Below are 12,225 nucleotides of genomic sequence, written 5' to 3'. Positions count from 1 at the left end.
TTCCAAATCACATTAATGATTAACGCGATTGAGAAAACAAACAGCACACCGTTTCATACCTTCTACTTCAGGTTAAATTTATATTTGATATTATTTATTGTTTTGTGGAGGGGTTTTCAGCGGTTCAGTTGGTTTAAGATGTTTCGAGTTTAAATGATGATTGATGAGGATTTTATTTCAAGCACTTCAATGCACACAATGTTTTTACTTGATTCAGACTAACCCGGAACCTCTAGAAACCCTGTAAAAAGTTGGCGATCGGGACTCCACACACTTTGCTTTTAAATCACTAGCACACATGAAATAATACGTGTTTCGCCAACTCGTACCATTCTAAATTCGAGTCTCTTCAAGACATACTGATCTTCCCCTTTTACATTTCTCGTCAAATTCAAAAGAGTTCAAAATATGATCAGCAATCACGCGCATTTTCCAAGGCAAATGGGAAGTCTAATTCTAATAATTAGGGTGTATCTAATCCGGTGGTTTTGTTTGTATTTCTCGACTGAAGCTCCGAATGTGTTCCGGGAAATGGTCAGTGGACTTGAGGAAAGTCCCTCAAACTCCACCTCCTGCTCGTCGCCTTTTAAAGGAGAAGCCGAGCGCGTTCGGGCCATCGGAAAACAGCGGAGCATTCTGCAGCTCCGCATTTCGTCTTTTTACCTGACACCAACAACAAAGATGATTTCGAGAATGATGAGCAAGTTGTGGGCGCTTTCGGTGAGTGTTCGTTCACGCTTGTGCACCAAACGATTGATTCGAAAATGTTATAACTTGACCAACCCGTTGTACTTTCACTTTCGTTTTGACAACAACATGACTGAGCTCTGCAATTTAAAAATACATATTTATGAACGGTAACAGATTATTCCCTCTTGGGCTGCTTAAAAAAAATCACTTTGCAATCGCCAACTTTAAAATCTTTTCATCGTTTACCTGCAATCTTAAATTCAAAGCAATAAAGACGTTTCTTTGGAAATAACATCTTGCAGCTTGTGCAGGTGATGATTGCGGCTCAGCCGCTGTGCGACCCCCAGACTCAGTACCAAATCGATGGACAGTGCTGCCAAAAGTGTCCTCCAGGTAAGGCGCCGCTGTCCACAATTTTGTTGATAAACACTGTTAGTAAACATACATACAAACGCATGAAAGCAGTAAAACGAGGCTTTTTTTTCCAAAATTGCCCCGTGCTACAGGTGAGCGATTGTACGTTCTCTAATAACCTCAACCGCATTTTCAGGCACGAGCATGTCTCCGCTGGGCACGTGCGCAGCTCCTCAGTGCCTCCAATGCGACGAGGACGAGTATCAGGACACGTACACCACGGAGACGAAGTGTAAACGTCAACCGTACTGCGACCCCAGTGAGTCGTCTTTGCCACGCGTATCCATCGCGTCTTGAATCCATCGGCGATGCTGGGCTCATGTCTGTGTCTTTTATTTATGTTTTTCATTCCAGATAAAAATTTTCAGGTTCCAGAAAGCAAAGGCAAAAGCCAAAAAAACAGCTGCATGTGTAAACTTGGATTTCATTGCTCCAGTAGCGCGTGTCTCACCTGCATACCCCACAAAGCTTGTGAGCCTGGATGGGGGGCGATTGTTAAAGGTATGCCATTTTTCACAAATGGAAACAGGAATGTTTATTATACAGTAATATGACTTTTGACGACTTTTGCATTATGGGAGTCCAGGCTAAGCCAGTCATCAAAGTCATCGAAAGGCTTGTAAATGTCAAAAGTTGCCCGCTAGCTCCACCCGGTGGTTTCGGGCTATCGACACCAACATTTCTATTGTACCCGAGTTGAGTTGACGTTGAAAGAATGAATGCAAAAATCGTGGGAAATGCATGATAAAACATGGGGTTTTCATTATATCCAAAAGTGACAATATTTCCAGATTTAAATGGCAGTAAATGAGCCCGACATGGGCTAAATTAGACACCTATAGCGTGTATCTCTCGACCTCCCATTTGCAACCATTTAGAAGGGACGGCATATCGAAAGTCGTCACGTTTTGACAATATGTGCAATATTTTAGACTACTCTGGGTTTTTTTGTGTGATTTTTGTTTGATATCATACATCAAACACATCAAAAAGCCCGAGTTGGGTCGAAATTTCCCCAAGGGTTTAACATTGCATTAACATTGCACTTTACAACTCTCTATGCTGACTTTTCTTTTTTGTCGTTGCAGGGAATCATACGCATGACACCGTGTGCCGCCAATGTCCCAAAGGCTCATTTTCCAACCGGACTTCATGGGACAGCGACTGTTTGACATGGACCAAGTCAGTGCTTTGCATCCTCTACACAGCATGGCAATATCTTGTTTTCTGCGATGTCAAGGGAATATGCCCCGCGCAATTTTCTTTTAACACGCCGCCTCTCTACAGGTGCGAAAGCGGCACCGTTATCGGGCAAAGCGGATCCACCCAATATGATGTTGTGTGTGGTAAGTTTTGTGCACGGACCAATTGGGAGATAGCTCACAGCGCATCACTTTTTCAATGTTATTTTCGCGTCATTCCATTAAACACTCAAATATCTCCTCCCATTTAACTCCCGGACATCCTTATCTTCCTCGTCATTCGCCCAAACATCCCGGTTACTCGTCCACGGGTAGTCATCTTCGGACCCGTTTAATTTGTTTGAAATGGAGGTCTTCGAAGAGGATTTGCTGATCATCTTACCCAAGTGACGACAGTTGTGAGATCACAGCGTGGAAAGTTGCCCTTGGCTGTTTCAATTCAAGCCGTATTTTCCTTTTCATAATGCATCAAAGACGAAATATTGCTGACAGCAAAGAGGCAATTCGGCGGTGCTTGACCAAAGTTCCTTTTTGCCATGTTGTGTGCAAACGAATGCGTACCATACGGAATTTGAGGTTCATCCAATCGTTTTAAACCTTGTAAATGACATGCTATGACTTATTTTGCATTCAAATTCATGTTATTGAAACACAGATAGGTGGAAAAAAAAAACGGTCTGTTTTGAGTTATAAGTCGCCCCCCCTCATACGGGGATCGAAAATGACCTGGACTTGTACTCGGAGAAATACGGTACTTCATTTGCGCCGTCCATCTAAGTTGCGCTAAATGTGTTGCAGAGAAGAACCGGCGGCAGCACGCGATCATCGCCTGCGTTGTGCTCTTACTGGTGTTGGGGATCTTGCTGATAGCTGCAGTAAAGATTCGGCGCTCAACATGTACGTACGACCTTGCTCGTATTTCCAGGACTCCTACAGAATGTTGAAGTCTTTTTTTCGCTATATTTCTTGTGGCTTTTGTTGCGCCGAAGAACCGCCTGCAGCAAGGCGGAATTCAGAAACCCAAAAGTACAGCTTCATTTCTCGGGAGTATTTCTCAGCAGCACAAATGTGAAAAACGTTTGACAGAATCTTAACCCTTTATGTTCTGATCTATAACGGATCTACTTAGAAAATATAATTGTGGGAAAGCCCATTTTTGCAGTCAAGCAGGGGTGTCAAACAGACGGCCCCCGGGCCGGTTCTGGTCCGGGAACGGCTTTATTCCGGCCTGCGAGATGATTTTTTTTAAACTATAAAAATGAGTTGAATCTTCTAAATATGGAATATCGTAGTATTAATAGTAATGTTAGTGTTTTCTGATTAATCGTGATGTTGTGCTTGTACTATTTTGGACAGGATTAAAAAAGAATAATAAATCTGAAGTTGTTGTTTTAAAGTTATATTAATATATGCCATCATTTTATTGGTCAAGCCCATTTGGGAATAGATTTTCCTCCATGTTGCCCGTAAATGAAACTGAGTTTGACACTCCTGCGCTAAACAATACAAAATCAGATTTTTCATATTATGACGTGTCCTTTTCTTATGTCTTTTAGGTCGGGAAGAAATCTCCAAAGGAAAGGTAAATCGTTTTTGATGTTTTTAGTAGTAGATGTTTTTATCTCAAAGGTCACAATTGCCAACATTGGTCAACAACGGTAGACATCATGCCCTTCACATGATTCTATGCCAAGATAAGCTAAGATAAGAAGTCAAATCCAAAAATTGTTCAATGTGGCCGAACTAGTCAAGACACCACTTTCTGATTGCTGTAGTGTTTGTGGAAATTGGATTAAGCAGCATGCATCCAAAATATATATTTTGTCCAGAGAACATAAGATGAAACAAAACACACAAATAAATGTATAAATAAATACAATGGACACACAAATATCCAGCGACAGGGAAATGTCTGGGTATCCACGTTCTTTTCAAGGGGTACATCGAAGTGCAAAGAAAATCTAATCGTGTTGAAGCGTCTCATTTTAAACACTGGGTGGCACTCACGTAATGACATACGTGAGAGAAGTTGAAAACTCAAGAAGAAGACATGATGTCGCATCAAATACAGAAGCATTGTGTGCTAAATGCTGAGCTGTAAATAAAGTTAAAAAAAGGTGACTAAAGTAAGATTTTTTGTCTTTTAATTATAGATAGCGGACTAATGGCTTCGGCCCTATTCCTGTTTTTTTTTTAATGCTTTACAAAATCATTTCGCGGGCCGGATAAAACCTCCTTGTGGGTCAGTTCTGGGTCACGCATTTGATACACTTAACAACACTCCTTTGTTACCATGGGCCATCGCAGTTTTAGTTTATTCTATGGCCGCCATTGGCTAATTTTATTGGAGCTCAGGCAAGGCTATTTTCTATTTTATTTCCGTGTTTTCAGGGTTGCATTGAGGCGTGCGTGCAGCACGACAAAGACCCCCCCGAAGAGGCCTTCGTGGCCTTGCCGACCACCGACGCCGGCACGGGGGTGCCCGAGGAGAACGAGGACGGTCCCGGTCAGGCGGCCCCCCCGGGAGACTTGGGCTTTAGCGATAAAGGCAACTACGTGACGCAGGAGAACGGAAAAGCCGAAGTGCTCTCCCGTCAGGAATCGCAAAGTATGACGGTGACCGCTGAAATGTCGCGCTGAGTCCTTTGCCCGACGGCGGCGCTTCTTGCTTTCCGCACACGGCACTTGAAAACCACCTGCCGCGTCCACTTTGTGAACCCCCGACAGAACTGCCCATCAAATGCGTTCGGTGGCGCAGAGCAGCTGTGTGAGTGTTCAAATCAAGGGTGGAGAGTCTAACACTTTTACCCCTGGGGGGAATTTTCAGCCAACTCGGGCTTTTGGATGTTTTTGATGTGTGATATCAAAGGAAAAGCATACAAAAAAAATGGGAGGCTAAAATACTGCATGGATTGTCAAAACACGACGACTAACAATATGCCACGCTGCCGTCCCTTCGAAATGCTTGCAAACAAAAGATCGAGAGGTACGCCCCAGAGATGTCAAAACTAGCCCATGTCGGGCTCATTTACTGCCATTCAAAATTGGAACTATTGTCAAGTTTGGACGGATTGAAAACCCAATGTTTCATCGTGCATTTCCCCCAATTTTTGCACTATTCCTTTAAACTGCAATTCACGAATAGGGCACAATAGAATTGTTTGTGTTGAGACCCCAATACCACCAGGTGGCGCTAGCGGACAACTTCTGACATTTCCAAACTTTTCTGTGACTTTGTTGATTGGCTTAGCCTGGACTCCCATAATGCAAAAATCTTCAAAATTCATATTCTAATTATGAACTAATAAATATACCTATTTCAATTTCGTAACTAAATTGTAACATAAATGTATATATGTATGGATAGAGTTGATGCCACTGAACTATTTATATTTGATGATTTTTCTGACCCTTTCAAAGTTATCCCAAGTTTGGTGATAAAAAGGCCAGGCTAGTGAAAAATCTCTGGACACTCAGGGGTTAAAGTGTGCCCATATCGCAGGATTTAAAACTTTCCACTGTTAAATATATGTATATAAAATGAGGAATTCTTCTCTTTGAAACACTATCAATTTAATTTCCTCTGAAACTCAAGGGTTGTTTTATTTTTTTCTTGTTGGTTTTTTTTGCACCAACATTTCTAACCTAGAGGAGAAACCTGACACTGCCCAATAATTTCCTGTCCAGTTTTAACCCGGCGTAACTGCGCAAAATCACCTTATATACAAAAAGAGTGTGCCCAATGATTTGTAAATGATGGTAACTTCTTTGGCAGTTTTCCAGGATTTTCATGCGGCAGAAGTTTAAAATTGACATGTTCGTCCAACAAAACCCGTTTTTTCACACTTATATAAATTCAAAATGTTAGTTGCTGCGTTGCTTGTTGCCATGGCTTAGCTCTATAATGAATGTGATCCTGTATTTATCTCTACGTTCTAATGTGTAATTGTATTTTGTCAGTAACTTATGGAGCCCACATCCCCATCACTACAATTCAACACTTCCCAAGTGTCAAAAAAAACATGTTTGTGTCAATCTTTCTTCAAAATAGCTCAGAGAACAAAAATAATAGCACTCTAGCGCACTCTATTTGTTGCTATGCTGAAAACAATTGAGAGAAGCTGCTGAACCCAGTGTTCAAACTATTAAAAGTTAATTTCATTTTGAAATGCAGCCCTATAGTAAATTGGAATATACTGTACACATACTTCTTATACATAACTCTACTTTATTGAAATATATAGCACTTTAAAATAACCATTAGTGCACACAAAGTGCTGTATGTGGAGTAGGCCTGAAAATGAACCATCCGATAACAAGTTATAACAATGAACTAATTACAAAGACGCTCTGACTTTACAAATAAGTGTTTCGATATATCTCGGGTTTTTTTTTTTTCTTATGTCACAGTGATCTCCTGCAGCAGATTAAAAGGGAAGTAGCCCAGTTTGCGTCCTGTGCTGACTTTCAAGTAGCCTCCTTTTTCGTCTCCTTTCTTCACCACGATCTGAAAAGGCAGAGAAACATCACCACCGTCTGGTGATAACGAGTCCCTACAACACACTTGGCGTACATTTAACATTTCCGGCAACATTTTGATAAGATGATACGCTGTAAAAAAAAAAAAAAAAAATCGCATCTACTCAATTAAAATGAGATACAAGGTATACTAATTAAACGTCACTATTAATTATTGAAGTATTGAATAAATGTTAATGAAATAAGACCCTTGATAAAATTGATAAATCAATTGTTAATATGGGTAGTTAAATGATTTTTTAACAGTGTCTTTTTACCTGGTCTTTCTTCAGTGTGATTTGTCCCATCTCTCTGTTGCCGACAAAAGAGCGCGTGACCTTGTAAACCCTCTCTGACGCGCGCACTTTGATGAGGTAATTGGTGGGGAAATAGCCCGTCTTCTCTCCCATCTTTCCCTGGAAGCGAGACACAATTTCATCCCGTTAAGCCAGTCATTTTCTCCAGATCGCGATGTTCAAGATTCAAGAGTTTTATTGTCATATGCATAGTAATAGCACACAATGAAATTCTTATTCCGTTCACTTCTGAGCAGACTACATTCCATAATCGAGCAAATAATAAGGTAGGCAATAAAAACAAAATAAAGGGTGATTTTATTGTGGTGTTTTTTTTGTAATGGGACGCCTAGATTGACTTAAATGTGTGGACATGGAGTTGGACTGAGGAAAAAGGTTGAGCTCACCCTCCACCACTCTTCATTGGAGTCATCTAGGACGGTGATGCGATCACCGGGACTAATACAAAACAGAAAAGATGGCAATTTTTCATACAAGTTTTTTTTTTTTTTATAATCATGTAGAAGAAATAAATGATTCAAAGGTTCACCACATTGAATGTTTTTTGTCATACTTACTGAAAGTCCAGATCATCTTTTTCTATGGCCTTGAAGCGGTACAGAGCCAAGTAGTAATGCGACTGGGAGAACGTTCCTTTTTGCTGTTGTGAAAAAAAAGCACGGGCGCAATCATCTTTTTATTTCATCATAATTACAGTATGTCATCCTAGAATGCTGTCCTTTTCATCAGAAAACATTTACCATTACGATTAAACTTTTTTTTTTCTTGTACTGAAAAAAATCAGCTCATTTTTATTACAAAATCAAGAACTGGCCCGCAAATGGGTCGTATGTTTGACACCGCTGACGTAGTGCATCAAAGACACAAATATCTTAAACATTTTAACCTAAAGAAAAATGTATAAAACATTGTGCTGAATGTTTGTTTTTACTCTACAGTAAAGTTGTTGACAGCAAAGTCTATGCAGCAGTTCAAAATTATAAAATAAAAATTCAAACTCCTGCATATATTGCACCACCTGGTGCCACGGATGTGCAATTACACTTAACGTGGTGAAACCAAGGCCTGATCCACGGGGGTCATACATGAGCCACCCCACACACACACACACACACACACACACACACACACACACAATCTGAAAAGGCAAACTTGCCATGCCACAACAATTCAAACCTCCCATGTACACTAAAGAGAATACAAAAAAACAAATGTTTGCTTCAAAAATGTTGTTATCTTACCTTTTCATCTGCTTTCTCTCCTCCTTTCTCTTTCTTCTCTTCGGGCTTTCCTGCACAATCACCACACAACAGACCAAACAGCAATCCATAAAGGTAAGATCACTTCCCTGCTGTGTACCATCTTTTAACATGAGAATGAAGCCTCATGTGATACCTTTTAGCTCCTCTAGACGGCGCTGTTGGTTTGAAGATGCAGAGGAAATGTCATACAGTATTTCCCGCACTATAAAGTCCTCGACTTTCTCGGTGCGCCTTATAATTCGCTGCGCCTTATACACAGGTTTTCATTTTTGGGGGACGATAGAATAAAATAATTCATTGCATTATAGAACAATATATCATCGCATGAAGATTTTTTGTAACATCCTGTTTGAAATTTTGATATGTTATATATGCTCCAATTTTGAAGCAATTTATAAGGGGACGAGGCACACAAACCGCGAGTTTTTTTAAAAGAAAGCGCAAGAAAATATGGCGAGTGCTTCATGAGGTTTCATTCTCCCATCATTATTTCTGTCGGAACGTGCGATATGCCTTAAACTGGGACCTTCCCTTTTATTTTGTACCTTCTGCTCCTTCCTCGTTTTCTTTGGGTTGCTGATTCTCATCTTCCTCTTCCTCCATCATCATCAGCATCTTGGTGGGGGGGAAAAAAACGTTTTCTTGCATTACCACTTGTAAATTACGATTTGAAAAATGTGTAAAAAAAAAAAAAGGTAAATATTTCACCATCATGAAACAGGCCACTCACATTTTTCTTGTCATTTTCATTCTTTTTGCGCTCTTTGTTTGCCATGATGACGCCCACCCTTAGGGTGTCAAAGACCGGGTCGTTCCGATTCGGATTGTCTGCTCGGCATCCAAGAGCGCCACGGGAAACAAAAATGTCAATATTCAAGATGAGCATTTTACAGTTTTTTTTTTTTTTTTTTAACATCAAGAAAACCCACTTGGATCTGGTTGGTCACTGCTATACAAAGGGGAACTGTAGGCCCGTCTGAAGCCGGGAGGCTACAAAGACAAAAATAGCGCGCTAAAAATATTTACGTTCACTCTGAATTGTACTTACTGTGGAAGCGCTGAACTCCAGTCAAATACGATACGGCTCAAACCGCAACAAGTTGACACCGATCATAAAAATAGAGCAGAATGAATGCATCACAGTTGTAGCCGTGTTTACTGTTTAGCTCATTCAATCCCAAAGACATGTTTTATTTATATTGATTTATTTTTAATATTGTTGGGGTTTTTTTTGTCATTTTGAAGAAAATGAAAGAGAGCTGAACAAGAGAGCTGTGATGATGCACTTCTCTGTCCGTTCTCCTCGTGAGTAAAAACAGTCCAAGTCGCTTGTCTTCCTTCCTCGTGTTTTTGTTTATTAAATGTTCTCGGTTGACTGAACGGGACAACGGCAGCCATCTAAGATGGAGAAAAACACATGTGTTTTGCTGCCTAATTCATTAGTCCAATCCGCCATTAGGGAAATGGATTCTTAATTCAAATAAATCTGAGGTAATTTGCCTTTTAGAAAAGGTTGTTTTCAAACTCCATATTGTTCTCTGAAATAAATCCTCTTCCCGGTGTCTTAGGAGTCAGTAAACAGACAAAGTGAGACTCACTATTTTGCCAAAGCACTTCTGAAACTCGACGTAGGACTGGCACGAATGATGGATGTTGGTCTTGCAGTTTTTACACCTCAGAGCAAACTTGTTGTTCACTGCAAGATGGGAAAACGCGTTAGCAATACGCCTGGGCTTTAAGTGCAGCAAATGGTGGCAATTTTGCGCTACGTACACACTATCATACGAGCGCAGACGTCGCAGAACTTGGGCTTCTTGCAGTAGTGGTCCTTGAACTTGTGGGGCTTGTCATTGACTCGGATGACGGGCGGCGGAGGTTCTGGTTCCTTCTCCTCCACCTCCACTTCCTCTTCATATATAAAGTACACCTGCAGATTGATGGATTGAACATATTAACACATTAGGAAAGGAAATGCATAGAATATAATTAGATAAAGAAAATTAATCACGGTTTACAATGTCCAAAAGGAGAAGGAAGACCTTCTAGATCATAATCTAGACCCCTTGGTTTCTCTAAATTATGTATATCAGTGCTTCTCGATTATTATTTTTTTGCAAAGCCCCTCCAAGGAAAGAGGAAACATTTCAGTATGCCTAAAATTGTATCTTTTTTTAACATTAACAAAAGAAAAAAAATCTCATCTTTGTTTTTTACATGGTTAATACTAGCATTGGGAGTAATGCATTACAAAAGTAATATAGTTACACTAATGCATTTTTTTACAGGCATGACAATACATAATAATAATATACAGCCCCCCCCCCCAAAAAAAAAAAATATGCCTAAACCCTTTAAATGTATAATAATTGAAGCAGTTCATAACATGAATGCAGTTCACCGTGAAAGCAACTCACCGTGTCTCCGTCCTCTCTCACGACGTTGTCCGGAGCTGGAGGGTTATCGTGAATATCCACCGAGTTTTTGTCATCTTCCCTAGTTAATAGAATAGAATACAACAGAATACTGTAGAATAGAAGATAACCCTGCGGCTTATTGTCCAGGGTGGCATAGCTGCCATTTTTTTTATGCCTTGCAAACATAAGGACAGATGAATCACAGCCAAACAATGATTATTCCCATGGAATTTGTAAGTGAAAAAAAAAGGATACTCACTGGTCCATTGTGTTCTGTCACCACTGCTACACCTTCAACGATAGATAGTAAAATATTTAGTCTCATACAGTACGTCACTTGTTAGTAATTAGTAGAGTAAAAGAAGTCATAGAGGACATAGTGGTGGTAGCATCATTATAGTAATGTTGGGAGCATCATTTTAATGAATTGATTAATATCCATCATCATCATCATCTTTATCTTTTTACAGATTTTATTTTACAATTTTGACAAAAAAAAATAAGAGCTTATAATTTATATAATGTAATTCTTTTTACTTTGTTAAAGGTGACTTTTCCAATGTGCGGGTCATTTTTTTAACAGTTACTGTGCTGACCCCCCCCCACCACCACAAAAATAAACAAAAAAAATGGAGTGTAGGGTAAAGCAAGCACGGACGTGCTTACCTTTTTGTGGAAAGGTCACAGAAGAAGAAGCATGTACGCAAGTCAGTTCTTCAGCTGCTCCGCAACTTGACTTTTGTGGGAGGGTCAGTGGATCACAGTCCGATACCCCAGCTGACCAAACGATACCTTCTCTTGACAAATCCTAACACGGCGCCGGCGTGTCTTTAGTTCCCCTTAGGTGGTTTCCGACATAGTCCCCGAGTCCTCATGTGGGTTGAAGGCCGCCAGTGACGTTGAATGCGTTTGAACGAGCGTTTATGGAAATGCTAAACTGAATACTCATGTGTCAAGCTGACTGTTTGGAACAGCTGCGGCGGCTCAGACTGTCGTCCCAGGATGAGGAGAAATTAGATACCTAATCTATGCCCTCCATCTTTGTCACATGTCCCCTTTCACCTTTTCCACACTTTTTTAACCAAACAAAACCTCAATTTGTCACTGTCAGAACTAATTACAATTCATATTCTCCAATCTGGTCTTGAATTGAAAAAAAATACAATATCTAATAAAATGCTTAGAATAAGAGTCTTCACTGCGTACATTCAGATTTATAATGGCTAATAACCAGGCAATACTATATATATATATATATATATATATACACACACACACGTGCTGTCAAGCAATTATGTAATTTTAATTTATTCATCGCAAATTTTCCCATAATTAATTGCAGGTGAACAGTTTTTCAGCATCTATATTTTATGAAGAAAACTCTTGGAATTAACATAAAAACATAAAA

The 12,225-nt window shown here is 40.0% G+C and overlaps 2 protein-coding genes across 3 annotated transcripts; one reads left to right on the top strand and one right to left on the bottom strand.

Moving 5' to 3' along the window:
- The first annotated feature begins 559 nt into the window (after window positions 1-559).
- On the top strand, window positions 560-7,667 carry cd40 (CD40 molecule, TNF receptor superfamily member 5). Of its 2 annotated transcripts, none has more exons than XM_088408781.1 (9): window positions 560-720; window positions 1,002-1,083; window positions 1,241-1,363; window positions 1,459-1,605; window positions 2,193-2,286; window positions 2,392-2,450; window positions 3,105-3,203; window positions 3,863-3,888; window positions 4,698-7,667. In XM_088408781.1, the coding sequence occupies exons 1-9, from the start codon at window positions 682-684 to the stop codon at window positions 4,944-4,946; spliced, it is 918 nt and encodes a 305-aa protein (XP_088264907.1). In that variant the 5' UTR covers window positions 560-681; the 3' UTR covers window positions 4,947-7,667. The 2 variants fall into 2 exon arrangements, with proteins under 2 accessions (XP_088264907.1, XP_088264906.1); XM_088408780.1 differs by having other exon boundaries at window positions 993-1,083.
- LOC148428375 (SH3 and cysteine-rich domain-containing protein 3-like) lies at window positions 6,444-11,702 on the bottom strand. Its single transcript, XM_088408778.1, has 13 exons — window positions 11,484-11,702; window positions 11,077-11,108; window positions 10,818-10,896; window positions 10,177-10,330; window positions 10,002-10,099; window positions 9,333-9,393; window positions 9,134-9,231; window positions 8,949-9,018; window positions 8,383-8,432; window positions 7,699-7,781; window positions 7,528-7,579; window positions 7,103-7,240; window positions 6,444-6,813 (listed from the first exon to the last, which is right to left on the bottom strand). The coding sequence occupies exons 2-13, from the start codon at window positions 11,082-11,084 to the stop codon at window positions 6,706-6,708; spliced, it is 999 nt and encodes a 332-aa protein (XP_088264904.1). The 5' UTR covers window positions 11,085-11,108; window positions 11,484-11,702; the 3' UTR covers window positions 6,444-6,705.
- Between the last annotated feature and the right edge of the window lie 523 nt (window positions 11,703-12,225).

The sequence above is a fragment of the Hippichthys cyanospilos genome, chromosome 2 (genome assembly GCF_059441005.1).
Source record: "Hippichthys cyanospilos isolate Australia breed blue-spotted pipefish chromosome 2, RoL_Hcya_1.0, whole genome shotgun sequence".
Classification (NCBI taxonomy): domain Eukaryota; kingdom Metazoa; phylum Chordata; class Actinopteri; order Syngnathiformes; family Syngnathidae; genus Hippichthys; species Hippichthys cyanospilos.
Note: the sequence above shows the minus strand (reverse complement) of the source record. Positions and strands in the feature narration are given on the sequence as shown.

Coding starts and splice junctions, on each gene's coding strand:
- cd40 (XM_088408780.1), top strand. CDS start 682: ATGATTTCGAGAATGATGAGCAAGTTGTGGGCGCTTTCG. Junction 1,084..1,240: donor CTGCCAAAAGTGTCCTCCAG/GTAAGGCGCCGC, acceptor CCGCATTTTCAG/GCACGAGCATGTCTCCGCTG. Junction 2,451..3,104: donor CCAATATGATGTTGTGTGTG/GTAAGTTTTGTG, acceptor AATGTGTTGCAG/AGAAGAACCGGCGGCAGCAC.
- LOC148428375 (XM_088408778.1), bottom strand. Junction 10,331..10,817: donor TGAGAGAGGACGGAGACACG/GTGAGTTGCTTT, acceptor ATCAATCTGCAG/GTGTACTTTATATATGAAGA. Junction 7,580..7,698: donor AAAGATGATCTGGACTTTCA/GTAAGTATGACA, acceptor GTTTTGTATTAG/TCCCGGTGATCGCATCACCG.